Below are 15,189 nucleotides of genomic sequence, written 5' to 3'. Positions count from 1 at the left end.
TAAACAATTATCAAAATTCGCCTTAACAAATATTTATCAGGTGACTTATAAACGGTCAAGTAAAGAACGTCCGGGAATGAATGGGAATGCGCGCTCTAGCGAGTATATTGACAAATCAATAAACCCGCGAACTATAATAATTTAAATTTCTGAAAGCCCACTTCATTAGGGTCAATTTGGTATATCACTCTTAAATTTCAAAAATGGATAAGGGTAGAAGAAGCTTGTTTGAAAGGGAGCTGTTAGCAAAACGAGTGATGGAGTTCTACAACACGACAGCCAACCGAGACTCCAAGGTGACCTGGAACTTTTTTAAGCAGGAAGGAATTCCAAGTTCAAATGTGTATTCCTACATAAAAAAGTTCAAGGATTCCGAAAATGTGCAATTCAAGAAGCCAGCTGGTCGTCCGGCGAAGCTAGCGACCACTCGAGTGAAAAATAGAATTGAAAAAATTTTCAAAACCAAGCCATCAACGTCAGTAGCTGTAGCTGCCAGGAAAGTCAAAATTTCCAAAAGCTACCTGGGGGAAATTAAGGTCCATAAATTAGGAATCAAAGCAAGGACCAAAAAACCTGCACCAAATTACAAGCCCGTACAAGAAAGTCGGATCAAGGATTGCTGTCAAAAATTGTTGAAGAAAATGCGTGGAAAAGTAGTGATCCTGGATGACGAAACGTATGTTCCGGTTGACCCTTCAAATCTTCCAGGGCGTCATTTTTTTCATAGCTCGGATCCCTCTGAAGTGGCTTATGAAGAAAAAGTACGAAAAAAAGACAAATTTCCAAAGAAATATTGCATTTGGCAATGCATCTCCAGTCACGGACATGTATCAGACCCGGTAGTTCTCGAAGGGAATATCAATCAAGATATTTATCTGAAAAATTGCGTCAAGGCTGGATTGGAAGCATTTATTAATAGGTTTCACAAAAATGATAAAGTTTTGTTTTGGCCTGACCTCGCCACTTGTCACTATGCAAAGAAAGTGACCGAGTACCTCAGAAAGAAAAATATTGATTTCGTACCAAAAGATATCAACCCACCTAATGTACCCCAACTCCGCCCAATCGAAAAATTCTGGGCACGTTCTAAGTCAGTATACTCCCGGCTTCAAGATGTGCCTGACACCTTTCGAAAATTCAAAGGACGATGGAAGAAAATCACCTCGGAAGTGGCAAAAACTTCGGGAAAAAATTTAATGAAAAATCTTCGCAAGAAAATCGAACTAGTCGCCAACGGGGGTGTGGCGGCCTTAGCTATTAATTAAATTATGTAGGTACGTATTTGGTATTATACATATGCAAAAAGTTTAAAATTCCGATAACTCATTGTGATTTTATGACCACATTTTCAGACCATTCCCATTCATTCCCGGACGTTCTTTAGTACGTATACCAATATACGCATACGTATAAGACAGCTCTGTGTTTTGAACAAAACATAGAATGAAGCAACTAATCAGCATTGCTCATTCAGCAATGGGAATTACCTGTGTATTGTATGTGCATTGTCAATAATGCAACATGATATGAACGACAATCGCTTTTCATAAAATCAACATGTGCTGTTATCAACATTTGACTGTTTATTTTTTGGTCATACGATCAGCTAAGCTTGGAGTTATTATTTTTATTACTTAATTTTGCTAGATTTCGCATAAATCAACATTTAATCAGACTGACGCAAAAGAGTGCAAAATGTGCATCGCAATAAGAAGAGGATACATGAAATATTTGGTGAGCGACTACTAACGAGAACGTTCCAAATGGGATTTGTCCAACCAGACCAAGTAGATAGTAAAATTCGTTGAAATTCTTCTCTGGCCATTTTTTTCAACGAAACCAAGAACTAATGAAGATATGAATTATCAGCAATGTATGCTCAGGCGTCACATTCATTACTGAGTAATAACTTGATGATGGATTTCAATGTCATTCGAACTCCAATTCAGTCCACAAAGTCAGGGTGTATGTATTTATATAAATGTTCATTATGGACATATGTATAGTTTGAAAAAGTTCAGTATTAATACAACGAGTACGTATCATATGTATCATCATTAGGACAACTTTTTTGCGTTAGTTTTGCAATAACTTTTGTTATAAGTGATAATCCAAAGGACAGTGAAGGATTTGATAAAAGACCAGACTCATCATGCAGATCATGCAGCATACTAAATAACAATAAATGCCATAACTAACCAAATATACCCGGATATAAGAAAGATAAGTTTTAAAATGATAAGCTGTTTGTTACTACATATATCTTGACCTGGCGCAATAGTCCTGCGTTTAACATTGCAAATATACAAACATACATATACAAATACATATTTGTATATTGCAAATAAAATATTGTTCAAATAATGACATCCAAAAATTATTCTACAAACTAACACTGCATTTCGGATCGGCTGCTGCCTACACTCCTTGGTTGGTCCTCAAAGGCTTCACATCAATCTGATTAAGTTAGTGAAAACCCCCAACATGACCCAATGGGAGAAAATTGTTCAGTATCAGTTGGTGGAAAAGGCTTGGGTTTGTTATCAAGAACAAGATTTTCCCATCCAAGTTCGAATGTTGCAAACCAAGAGATTTTACCCAAAGTGGCTAGAAATTTCTATAAAGTGAGACAATACATTTTGCCTCAATTACTGCCGCATTTAATTGCAAGTGCTATTTTTCTATAATTTATTGCATTACAGTAATGTCTATGACACCGCTGCAAACATCGATTGCTCTTTTGAACCGCAAGTTGAGCAGTTCAAGACAAATTTCTTTCGGGAATTGAATGCTGCTATTGAGCAAAAGATTTCGAAAGCAAGGGCAACGCAAAATGCTCTTAGCATAGTACAAACTCTTGACCTCCAAACAAGAATTAAAGACCTTGAAGTATGTATACACACGCAATTTACTTACAAACATTTTCTAAATTCACGTCTTGTAAGAAATTTTACGTTTTGCAGCGGCGTTTTAGTAATAATGCCTCTGGATTTTTTATGGTGGTAAAAACGTGTTTGGAAGCCGAGAAAAATTTGATCAGTGGGATGGATAGAGAAATGTCGCTTGCAGTCCAGCCACAATTAATACCTGTTCAACCCCCAGTATTACCCTCGTTATTGCAACAAAGCAAATTCAGCGTGGAGGCGGAATTTTCCAGCCTAAGCACACTTCACCAGGAAATAGTCCATGATACGAACTATTTGCAATCCTTGGAATACTTCACATCATCGCAGAATCAAGATCCTCTGTCTTGTAAGATTCATGCATAACTATCGCATTTCTCCATTACGTGCATATGTATGGACCTACAGATAAATGCAAACTGGATTTATTGAATTTTTTTTGTTTCATGTACTTTCAAGCAATGGAGTCAATTATCAGACGGGATCAAGTGGTACTTTGTCTTGTTCAGTTATCTATTATAAAAAAACCTATATTTAATGAAATTTGAAATTTATCTCAAATTTATCTTTTATTCAACAATTTAGAACTCTAGGCTTAATCAAAATCTGCAAAATTTTGCAGCCCAGTCACAAATTATTTTCCAAAGGTTGTCGGTGCAGGTGAATGAAATTTCAAAATGGTTGAAATCATGGATGGTAGATCAGCGAAGAGTACTAAATGGTGACACTCCGAGAGTTGATTTGGAAGAACTCAGTCTGCTAGCTAATACTGTGACGAAAGGTCTTTTGAACTTGTACCAGATTATAAAATTATACAGCGCCAATGGAGCAATGAACGACAGATTGGCCGAGATACAAGTTTGGGTAAATCCATTCTACTAAAAAATTAGGAGGCATTAATCATTTTTAACAATTTCTTTTGTACTTACTTTTGCTGTAAGATTGGTCACTGCGTCCGTACTTTAATAACAGAAACATTTATTATACATGAACAACCCAAACAAATCCTTCTCATGAAGAGCATCCTTAACAAAAATAGCTCAAAGAAATCGGTGAAAGTGAGGTTGTTGGTCGGACCTGCCTTGCAAAATTTCGGAGTAACCCCGGTGGAAGCTTCACTCATTGAGAGACCCGAAGCCATCAATGCGTCGAAGGACTTAAATTATGTTCCCAAAATTGCCATGAAACTTCAAAATAATATCAGAGATATAGATCCTCACAAGTATATTGCAGATTTCAAGGAAATTAAAATGCCCAAAAAACGCGAAGATTCTTCAACGACTGCAGAAAAAGGGAGCAAGCAGAAAAATCCCACCGGAAACAAAGCGAAACAAGTCCCAACGCCGCAGAGAAAGTATTATTTTCATTTTCGGATAAAACTTTCCTGTTCTGATCTTGATATTCCTGACCTGAGCGTAAGTTGGATATTTAAATGAATATGAAATTTATTTTATTCTCAGTATTTGAATTACTCACCAATTTTCAGTGTTCCACAACATCTGTTCCTGTAATTGTTGATACGCACACAGAGAAGAAAAACGACAGTTGGGCCACCATACTTTGGGACAACATTTCTGCCGAGCTAGACCAAAACCCTTTCCCAGAAGACTTGAAAATTGATGGCAGTAAATTAATTGATGTTTTTAGCAAGATATTTCAAAAGGATACAGGCAGAGAATTATCTGTCAGAAATAAGGAATTTTTGCTGAAAAAGATTATGAGGTAAATTTATAGTCGTACATATATGCATTATTTCGGTCGGGATGACACATCAAAAGCGACCATGTTTTTTTCAAATTCAAATAGCTGTTCCGATGTTCCCACTGAAAAAGTGAGTTGGGAAATGTTTTTTCATCACCCGTTACAAAACTGCTTAAGACCAGAAAAATTGGTTGGGACGCAAAACGAGTCTCCAGACAATGACGACGAGTCTGACTTGGAATCAATCACGTCAAAGTCATCCAAACCTGTCAAGGTGAAACACGTAACGTTTCATTCTTGGATATATGAAATCAAGCAAATGTGCACGCCATGCACCCAAAATAAAACGGGGATTCCCAAATTTTGGAAGGATGGCATGATTGAAGGATTCATTGATAGAAATACCCTTCATGAGGAGCTACAGAAGAAAAAAGGTCGATTTGCTTTGTATTTTTCCGACGCGTTACTTGGAGGCCTGACAGTTGCTTGGTATAACTTGGAAATGAAAAGTAAGGAATTGGTTTTTATTCACTACTTTGTACTTTTAGCTATTATAACATTAAATTATGGAATTATGCCAACTATAAGTGTTTGAATGAATTGTATTGAAAAACCAGAATTGCAACGACTTTCTCCGTTCACGCCCAACACGTTCGTCGAAAATAACGAACTCGAACGTCGACTTCATGATCAGACGCAGCTACAAAACTTGTACCCTGGTGATCAACCGAAAAACATTGCATTTCCGTTTGATGCAGATCGTAAGCTTGATTTTAAAACAAATCATAATAGATGGACATAAAATACTCCTTAATTGTGTAGGAATGACTGTAATGCAAAGAAAATTGGCGAATGGTGGATATACTCCTCACTGTTCTAAACTGCAACAGATGAATCCATTGAGTTAATAAATTACAAATTTCCCTTGGTCGTCGTTACTTGCTATTATCAAAGGCTTCGTTTCGACTTGCTAAATGCTAACTATTCTATAATACCTGGTAATTCGATAATCTATTTCTACGTTACTACGAAAAAATAGGAGACCTGAGATTTATCTCCTGATGAAGAGAGAAGACTAGAACCGAAAGCTCCAGCAAAATATTGTTTGCACAATTGCTGCTTTGCTGTACTCCACTAAATTATTGCTAATTGTGTTATCTTTACTGAAGCATTTACATTGATTTAAGTTAAAAAGGTCATATAAACATCACTATACTTGCAATATGTAAAACCTACAGTGCAGACTTGATATAGCCCGAGTCAGGCTAAGTTGTGCTTATCCCCTAATCCGACTTTTATGCATAAAATTTTGTAAATATATATCAATAAATTTATAAATTTAAATGGATTTTTTTCAATTTAAATTCATGTTCTTCCATTAGTAACAATTACCATCCTCTGTAACAAACAGCTTGATCCGACGATTACAAAAAATTACTATGGGTTGCCCAGTAGGATCCCTCTATATAAAAATTGTTCCTATTTTAATTAATATTCTTCCATTATTAGGAGCCATTATCAACTTTTCTACCAAATTTCAGCTCGATTTGATGAATTTGAAAAATTAGTATGGGTCTGCCCAAGTAAATATGTGTCTAATTTCACTTCATACTCTTCCATTAGTAGTCATTAGCAATCCACCAAATTTCAGCTTGCTTGGATGAGTTTTAAAAATCGGTATGGGTCACCCCCTAGGGTCCCTCCAGATGAAAATTTTTGAAATTTTACTTTATATTCTTTCATTAGAGACCATTATCAACCTCTGTACCAAATTTCAGCTTTCCACGACGATTTCGAAATTTTGGTGCATAATACCCCACCCACCTATATGACCCCCACCGGTCAACGACTAGACCGATTTCGCTTATCTTCGAACTTAACTCCTCATTTGACCCATACTACATATGTGCAAAATTTCTAGTCGATCGGATTAGTTTTACGGCAGTTATCGTGAGACAGACAGACAGACAGACAGACGGACAGACGGACGTGACGGGTACATAAGCCCTGACTCGGGCTAAAACCCATGAATTACATCTTATGATTATTTTTTCATAGTTTGAAAGTAGGAAACTGTAATTGTAACAGGAAACATTTGTCGGTGAAAATTGCGTCTCAGAATCAATCTCCTTTTATGTGTTTTCATGTGTACCACACAATCGAATTTGCATGTACATATTGGTGTGTGCAGTCATTTTAGAAAATGTCACAAGGATGAATAAGAAAACTTGAATTCAAATATTTCCTGTTTTTCGAACAAATAAACTAATCTAAACCCAAGTTCGTTATTCTCATTAAATCCAGAATTTAATCGAAAGTTGGAAACGTAATTTAGTAAAGCTTGCAGTCGTCTCGTGTCTCCCTTACTATCTCCTTTTCGTGATTTCCTTCCTTTTGACAGAAACCAAATCAACTTAATCAGTCAAAGCCAATCTGCTCCAACTAATCTAAAGACGTCAAGAGGCTGAACTTTTCATTTTGCAAGTTTACTCCGTCTTTGTTTCATTGTCATTGCAATCGAAAACTTTGGACAGTCTTCTTGGACACGAATTCCGTAAATTCTACTTGCGTCAGAGGACAGAATGAAATGCCACCACACGACAACAATTCACCTGTTCATTCACCGCAACAAAGACTTACTTGCCCATCACGTAGCTTAATTTGTTCCCTTTCCATAACAATTCTGGATTCATCCAATTCAAAGCGGACGTACAAGTATGGAAATATGTTGATCTGCATGTTAGCGTTGAACCTTAACCAACTCTGAAACTGGTCGGTGTTGGCCTTGAGTCAAGTTTTTACATGTCGCTCCTGCATTCGAGGTGTGACTACTTGGAAAATTTGTCGATGACCGACGTATGTAAGTAAATAAATAGCATTTCTGCGAAAATATAATCAATTATACTTGTCAATTGACGGTGGGGAGAAGTATGTTCTGAAGAAGGGACAGAGACGACAAGTTGAGATGATCCCAAGTTCTAATTCAAAATACAATACACGACGGATTCGACACAGAAACTTACAAATTCTAGGGACACACTCTCGTAGTAAGTTGTAAAAGCTTAACAACACTTCTAAACCGCAACTCTGCAAACATCACGTAACCGAATTCTGTAGTCAACAAACAACTATAGCAAACTATGAGACAGCTATGAGGAACCCGTATCCTTCAGCCAAATCTAGTTTCATGGTGGAAGAACAGAGTCCCAGTTTATGTTAATCATTTCTTCATATCTTCTTGACCTAAGTTAATAACAGTAACTCGGCCGGGTATGGAATAAGATGAAATGCAAACTTGTTCGGTGTTGGGATAAAGTTGGCAAATCTTAATCTTGGTCACAATGAAACCCGTCCAAAGTTGGTGCGTAACTTGAGACAGTCCTAAGGATAAGTTTTGGGTGTGCATGAAACTATGTATATCTTGTTTGGGAATGAACTTTTGACATCAACGTCTAATCTTGAACTGATTATAACTGCGTTACTGATTATTTAATTGAACTTTTATTATTATGAACTAAATCTTTATATGAAACTAGAATTAAAATTTCGTATACATGTATGGACCAACTTAATGTACAAGGTCAGTATATGTATCATGATCGGTGAGATCATTCCTCCACAAATTCCATAATCGGCATTGGATTCTCTGGATGCTTCTCTAGCCTGTGAAAAACAAGCATTTATACCAATTTTGTATTGCATGGATTATTTAAGGATTCGTATGGATTTCGTACCCTTGAAATATTTTGAGGTAGTCAAATGAGCGTCCCTTTTCGCCCCGGTCTAAGGAATTCAGTTGAGCATGGTCTTCTGCTGTCATCTCAAAGTCAAATAACTATGGGAAAAGTGAGACTCTTAGGAAATTCAGGGTTATAAAGAACAATTTCTGGTATTAAGGTGAATAATATCTATGTACCTCTATATTTTCGTGTAATCTTACTGGAGATACGCTTTTTGGGAGCACAACAACCTTTTCATCTACCAGAAACCTCAACAGTATTTGGGCTGGAGATTTGCTGTAGCGTTGAGCAATGGCAGTTACTATTGGGTCAGCAAGGACTTGAGGGACTCCGTTTGGCCTAGAAATTTGAATAAGTCTTTGAGTACGCTTTCTTTAATTGATAAAAATCCTAGGTGTCAAATTACTTAAATGCTTCTCGCCTCCCAGGACTTCCAAGTGGGGCGTATGCCTCTACGACGATTCCGTTATTCTTACAAAAGTCTCGCAGTTCTTTTTGTTGGAAATAGGCATGCACCTCAATCTATCACAAGACTGGATTACTGTATTTCTTATTACTAGTTTTGTGTTATTATATTTAGTAGTTAATTACTTGTAAATTTGCTGGGGGTATTCTGCACTTTAAAATTTGTGAGATTTGTTTCACGTTGAAATTGGAAATACCGATTGCCTTCGTGCGGCCGGCAATGACCTGCTGCTCCATCGCCTTCCACAGGCTGACAAGGTCGGTATGAGAAAAGTCAAGTTGAATTATCCCATCCTTTTTTGGAAAGTAGTTGTCTTCGTTCTCATATTGAAATCCTACCGGAAAATGAATGAGGTACAAGTCGACGAAGGAAGTCTTCAAGTTTTCCAAGGATTTCTTGAGAAAATATTCAACTCGATCGGGGTGATTTCCAATCATTGGAAGCTGTTGATTTTTTAAATGTTAACCAATTGTCTTATTCATAATGAGTATGCATACAGATGTACACAAAGATATGCGCATACATATATCGTAGTTACAAACCTTTGTCGTTATAAACACATCTTCTCTGGAATATTCACCTTCGCTAAAGATTTTTTCAAAAGCTGTTCCGATCCAGGCTTCGTTCTATAATTTATCATTTCATGCAGTAAATATCAGTAATTTCTGGGCTCAAAAATCTCAAAAATCTACAAGCTACAAAGCAAACGTGTAAGATATTATGTATGCTCGATGTATGTATGTACTTACCCCGTAAAGCAAGGCACAATCAAAAAGCCGATATCCGGATTTAAGGGCGGTCCTAAGTGTATCTTCGATTTCATCTTCTTTAATCTTGACAATGTACAACGCATGCTTATGAATTTGTTTAATTCACAATTGGGATATTTTTAAAATCTTCATACCGCACCGCATCCAAGCCCAACACAAGGAATTTGAGCACCGTTGGACAAATTAAAGGTTTTCTCCATTGTACCGGATCCTTAGACAAGGCAAAACTAATGGGAAACGCAAGGAATTAAGGAAACAAATCCCAACACGACAATGTCCAAGTCGCACACCCCTTGATCTCTGCTGATGTATGCAAACTGGCTTCGAATGGTTCACTGTAATCGACCAGCCCAATATTAAAGTTGCATGCAGATTATGCAATGTGTTATCTCAATCTACTGCTCAGTCCTCAAGTGATCAAAATGAATAACAAGAATTATCAGTACGCATATATATTCAAGTTTTATCCACCTGTATTCAAGTATGTGTACTATATGAATGCATGTATATATGACTAATATTTTATTTATTGTTCAAGTTTGAATGGTAATTGAGCAGCTGAAGGTCACAGATAAATGCGAATACAACAGAGCTGTATTGAAGACCTTTAACAAGAATTAGTTTTTTTTATGAAAATAAAGTAAAAACTTGTATTTGATTAAATAATATCTCTGTAAGATCTTCTCATTGACATCGTCCAAACTCGAGTTGTATTGCAATGTGTGCATAAAAATAAACCGTCACATTGGGCTGGACGGTTCATGGTTAATAAGTATGTAAAATATGTGTTTAAGTACTTTGCATACATACATCAATTATTAGAAGATTAATCAGAGTCAAAAATAACGCGGAGCAAACTATTTTTTAAAATAAAATTTACGTATTTGAATTATTTGTGCAATACATATTGCTGATTTTATGATTATCAGTATTAAATTGTATTAATTATTGAAATTCTTGCCCTGTCACTCGTCATCGAAATGTTTTGCGTCGTGTGTGCATATTTGGTAATGAAACTGTCAATCAAATTTTGTGTCCTACATATATTTTTACGTCAACATTCACCTTTCCTATCAAATGAGATTTGTTACACTACAAACGAGTGAACTTTGCATTAATACTTCCTCGTCTTATAAATAATTTTGTCGTGAAGCAAAAAAATGGAGAAGTCAACATTACCTTGTTCCAAATGCATTTTAAAATTTCCTATCTGTACAAATGAGTAATTATGCAAACAATGTGGGACCTGCACTACTGTGCACTAAGCAGAAATTAAATACCTGTAATCTCTAAATATGTGTTTATGAACCATTCCTCTTGAATACTTGAGAGGACTTCTCCTCTTTTTATGGAATAATGTCCATTTAAAAAATGATGATGTACTTGCGAAATGATCCAACTGAATGGCATATAATTGATACAATTGACTTACATATAGTTTTTAGTATGGAGACTAATACAGGAGTAAAAATCTGTAATTTTGATTTCTAATGATTCTTGGAAAGCAATTTAATATGTCACATATTTTCAGTGATTACTCAATTACAGAACTTTTATATATAAGTTGTAAGCTTCCTTCCGTAACCTGAATCCCGTACAAATTCGGTTGACGTTAGCGAATGTAACGACAGAGAACGACATATGTAAGATTGTTATCTCTTTCTTTACAGCATGTCGTAAATAAATAAGGTACACTCCGGAAACAGTGGCACAAAGCTCGCGAACAGAAATTCTGGGTAAACGATAACAACTAAAACGAAAATATTATGTTTTTGAAACATTATATCAGTCTATTTTGGTATACTACTTTTAATCGTAGAAAAATTGTTCTGAACGGCAGAACTTTGAAACGTTTGTACAGGTATTTGACAAAAACTTGGAAGTCACTAATTTTAATTAGCCAAAAGATGTTCAAAACTGAGGCCTGCATATTTACGTCGAAAAGTTCAAGGATTTTAAAAATGATCATTTTAACAATCCATGTCGTCCTCCTGACAAGCTATGGAACGCCAAAGTCATTAAATTTCTTGAACCTTAATCTACTTGCTAAATACTGTATCTTTTTATAAAGTTAAAATTTCACAAAGGTGGATATGCCAAAATCGGAGTTCAATTGATGATCAAAAATTAAAATAAAGAATACATTCTCTCAAGAAATTATTTTCAAAAATTCGTGAAAATGTTGGCATTATGGAAATTGAGCTTAAATGGTGTAACACGTCGTGATATTTAAAATTTTGTCATTTTACAAGTTAGAATATGCGCGGCATCAAGATAAATCTAATATCTTTGGAAAATTTGATTGAAAATAAGATAAAATCAGGCTGTAAGGTGGTAAAACGGCAGGAAAAATTTGGGTGCAAAATCCCAGCAACAAAGTTGAATTGCCTTCTAAAGGGAATGCGAATCTTGGGCTATTAATTATGTTAAATATAGATGGGTTTTATAATATGCATGTGCAAAATGTTTCAATATTCATGAAATATTGGTTGTTATACTAGCATTTCGCCTTTTGGTGACACTGTGCCATTATTTCCTGGATGATCTTTAGCAAGTCTTCAAAGGCTGGGTCAACAAAATGCAGAGTGATTTTAGTAAGCTGCTGCTCCTCTCTTAATTAGTTTTGGATTTGAAATCATAAAATATGAAATTAGATTTTGGATGAGAAAAGGAGGTCCTAAATCTCAGACATTTTAACGGCTTCGCTGTTTCGAAGGCATACACGCGTATATTATATTGAATAATGTGTAGCTTATGTAAGGGTTTAATAAGTGTATTGAATGGATGCACCTTAAAGGCATCCTTCTGAAATACTGATCTCTTTATATCACACATGAAAAGATTTTCTTGTGAGGAGACGATGAGTACATCATATGCTCCTAGCATCGTATGTAACACCAAGGAATAAATATTTCCCAGATAAGATATCCAAGAAAAGTGAAGTTGACTGGACAAAGAAATAAAGTAATTGAGACAGGGATGAAGAAAATAAGAAGGAAAAAAGAGATTTCCGAATTGATTAGAAAAATGAAGGGCCACTGCATGACAAGAAGTGAAAAGTAACTCGGCATTAATATCCCTGTGCCATTTTATGTCAAACTTAACGAGCTCCTGGAATCTGATATCTTAGTTTCGGAGAAAACTTAGTTGGACTCATATTTATTTCTGTGTCTTCCCCCGGTCCAAAGTTTAAGTAACTTCTTTAAGTTGCGACTTGAGTTTCAGGCTGTCTGACCGTGTTTCCAGTTAGCATTGATGTGGTTGCGTGCTACGATCAAATTCTGCAAATATGTACGACATACATACATACATATGTACACACATACGAGTCAACTGAAATTGTGTGCTGAAAACAATGTGAAGAATCTGGCTATTCTATATCCAATTACAAGTTTCATTCGATTAGATCGAGTCGAAAGTGTATGTATTTAGGAAAGAAGTGAACCAATAGTTATGATTATTATGGGAATTATCGAAAACTACCAAACCTGACTTTTTTCTTTTCTTTTACTTTGGTCAAGCATAACGTTTATCCCCCATTTGTACAAGATAGTCAGGGGAAGGATAGATAAGGGAAATGTGAAGTCATTCGATAGATAAGTGCTGTCTGGAGATGCCGTTATACAGACGTTCGGCTATATGCATTCTTCTGATACCATATCAATACTATATTATATAGTATTGATATAGTCTATATAAATATTACATAGAAAAATGTTGCACCCATTTACTGAGCATATATACAGTTAATTAATCATCATCATCATTATTATTATTCTTAGAGTTGCGTCTTTCTCGTACGATTCATTAAACATTGGCAATTACATCTTTGGGAGATTTAGATAAAAAGAAGTAGCGGTTACACGCGCAAAATTTTCACAAAACGCACAATGCGTTGTGCGCATTTATCAATCAAGGGTGTGGGATTAAATTCTTCTTTGACCAAAGCTCTCAAACTGCGACTGATAAAATAGTGGTCACTTAATCAAAATATTAAATAAGTTTCAGTTAAATTCCAGAAATTTAAATTATTATTATTACAAATATTATAAGTACCCTTTTGCCTTGACAAGCAATGAATGATACATTTTCTCACTTGCAGTTGCTCTTTCCTTTGCGAAAGTTTCACTTTAGCTACAAGAAGCAAGACAGCAGAGATAAAGCAACACCAAGCTGCCAAGTTGTAAATTCAATATTTACGAGTATATACGCGTGGTATATGTATGAAGTAGGAATGTGTCTGGAAAACCGGAAGAGGCGAATAAGGTTAAGGCAGGAGCTGGGAGACATATAGCAAAGTTTTGCAAATTGTTTGTTTCGATTTGGACTTTGTCGTCGAGTTGGACGCAATATCATTTGTGAACATCTAGCAAATGACCCCATGGGTATCCAAGTGATGCTGTGTTTGAGCACTCGTTAGTGCGGAGACCTTTGGAAGAAACAAATGAGTCCCAGGAGATGTTCTGGCCATAGTTACCCATTGGTCCGTAAAACCCATCCAAAACCATTTAGTAGACATCCGGCCACTGCCAGCCAACAGCAGAGCCAAGTCGTGTATACTTTTACTTTCCCCCATCTCAATCTATCCTAATGTTCTCATTACTTGTTTATTTCGTATCTTGACGAGAATTTTGAATTTCCAAGTCCTGAATCACGTCACAAGGAAGAATGTTGTTGCAGGTTGAACCTGATCGGTTAGGGTTATACTTTTGCCACAGATTCGTTGGGTGTCTCATTTAATTCAATCTCGGGGAACTCTAATCTGCATTCGAATGAGTTGGCTTTGTCAGTGGATGGGACTCAGCTGATTCACATCTTTGTCGGAGATTTTACTACCTAATTCTGCTTTCCTTACTTAATCGCCGCTCTGGCAAATGACAATAATAATAGTAACTCGCACTGGTGGGAGGTTTAGTCGTAATAATAATGAAGGGATCCACGACGTGCACCAAGGCAGCTGCGTCCTGATTTGTAAGATTTAGATTTGGGTTCTTGCAAACACTGCGGCGTATACTTATATCCAACAACGGCTCCATATTACATGTAGATATGCATATATATTTCACTAACTTGGGAGCCAGTCTGAAATAATAGGAGAAAAGAAAAAACCTGTGAACTATCCTGTTATTGATTACGCCACGAAAACCAAAATCTTGAAATGGATGATTTTAATGTTAATGATGATGACTCGGATTTCTACTAAAACAAGCCAAATGCAAAATGTGTACATAATCCAGCCAAATTCTCAACATTTGTTAGGCTAAATATTGCAGAAGGAGATTCAAGGAGGGAGCGATTACCAATCAAAATGAAAATTAGGAAAGTGAGGAATTAGGCTGGATCGAGGACCGTCGAGAAATGGAACCAAACTATGTTGATTCGACAAAGTATGTGATAGTGGCCATTATGCGGAGAAATTAATATGGGAAATTAGCCTGAGTCGATGTAACGTTGATTATGCTTCCCCATTATTGGAACCGGTGTGGATTACTTTGTGGAAATCGGGAAATGAGCCTTGAGCAAAATCTTGTAACACATTTTCTACATCTCGCCTTCCACCACAACTGACAACGGTTCTCACTAGTGTCTTGTCTCAATTTCCCTGCACA

General features: G+C 36.2%; 2 protein-coding genes across 2 annotated transcripts; one reads left to right on the top strand and one right to left on the bottom strand.

Moving 5' to 3' along the window:
* The first annotated feature begins 1,939 nt into the window (after window positions 1–1,939).
* On the top strand, window positions 1,940–5,968 carry LOC110855838 (signal transducer and activator of transcription 5A). The gene is made up of 10 exons (XM_035845216.1): window positions 1,940–2,624; window positions 2,703–2,889; window positions 2,964–3,252; window positions 3,363–3,394; window positions 3,489–3,767; window positions 3,845–4,318; window positions 4,390–4,625; window positions 4,710–5,113; window positions 5,222–5,365; window positions 5,427–5,968. The coding sequence occupies exons 1-10, from the start codon at window positions 2,485–2,487 to the stop codon at window positions 5,510–5,512; spliced, it is 2,271 nt and encodes a 756-aa protein (XP_035701109.1). The 5' UTR covers window positions 1,940–2,484; the 3' UTR covers window positions 5,513–5,968.
* Window positions 5,969–8,078: 2,110 nt separating this feature from the next.
* Window positions 8,079–10,007, bottom strand: LOC110863163 (aldo-keto reductase family 1 member A1). The gene is made up of 8 exons (XM_022112411.2): window positions 9,715–10,007; window positions 9,560–9,643; window positions 9,353–9,436; window positions 8,936–9,253; window positions 8,751–8,866; window positions 8,521–8,683; window positions 8,339–8,439; window positions 8,079–8,267 (listed from the first exon to the last, which is right to left on the bottom strand). The coding sequence occupies exons 1-8, from the start codon at window positions 9,778–9,780 to the stop codon at window positions 8,213–8,215; spliced, it is 987 nt and encodes a 328-aa protein (XP_021968103.1). The 5' UTR covers window positions 9,781–10,007; the 3' UTR covers window positions 8,079–8,212.
* Window positions 10,008–15,189: the final 5,182 nt, after the last annotated feature.

Source organism: Folsomia candida, unplaced genomic scaffold, assembly GCF_002217175.1.
Source record: "Folsomia candida strain VU population unplaced genomic scaffold, ASM221717v1 Fcan01_Sc001, whole genome shotgun sequence".
In the NCBI taxonomy this organism is placed as follows: domain Eukaryota; kingdom Metazoa; phylum Arthropoda; class Collembola; order Entomobryomorpha; family Isotomidae; genus Folsomia; species Folsomia candida.
Note: the sequence above shows the minus strand (reverse complement) of the source record. Positions and strands in the feature narration are given on the sequence as shown.

What these genes read in the sequence shown, in the direction of transcription:
- LOC110855838 (XM_035845216.1), top strand. Translation starts at nt 2,485, where the DNA reads ATGACCCAATGGGAGAAAATTGTTCAGTATCAGTTGGTGGAAAAGGCT. An exon ending in TTGCTGAAAAAGATTATGAG is followed by an intron (nt 4,626 to 4,709) that starts GTAAATTTATAG and finishes AAATTCAAATAG; the next exon opens with CTGTTCCGATGTTCCCACTG. An exon ending in ATTTCCGTTTGATGCAGATC is followed by an intron (nt 5,366 to 5,426) that starts GTAAGCTTGATT and finishes TTAATTGTGTAG; the next exon opens with GAATGACTGTAATGCAAAGA.
- LOC110863163 (XM_022112411.2), bottom strand. Translation starts at nt 9,780, where the DNA reads ATGGAGAAAACCTTTAATTTGTCCAACGGTGCTCAAATTCCTTGTGTT. An exon ending in GGGAGGCGAGAAGCATTTAA is followed by an intron (nt 8,684 to 8,750) that starts GTAATTTGACAC and finishes TCAAATTTCTAG; the next exon opens with GCCAAACGGAGTCCCTCAAG. An exon ending in TACCTCAAAATATTTCAAGG is followed by an intron (nt 8,268 to 8,338) that starts GTACGAAATCCA and finishes TGTTTTTCACAG; the next exon opens with GCTAGAGAAGCATCCAGAGA.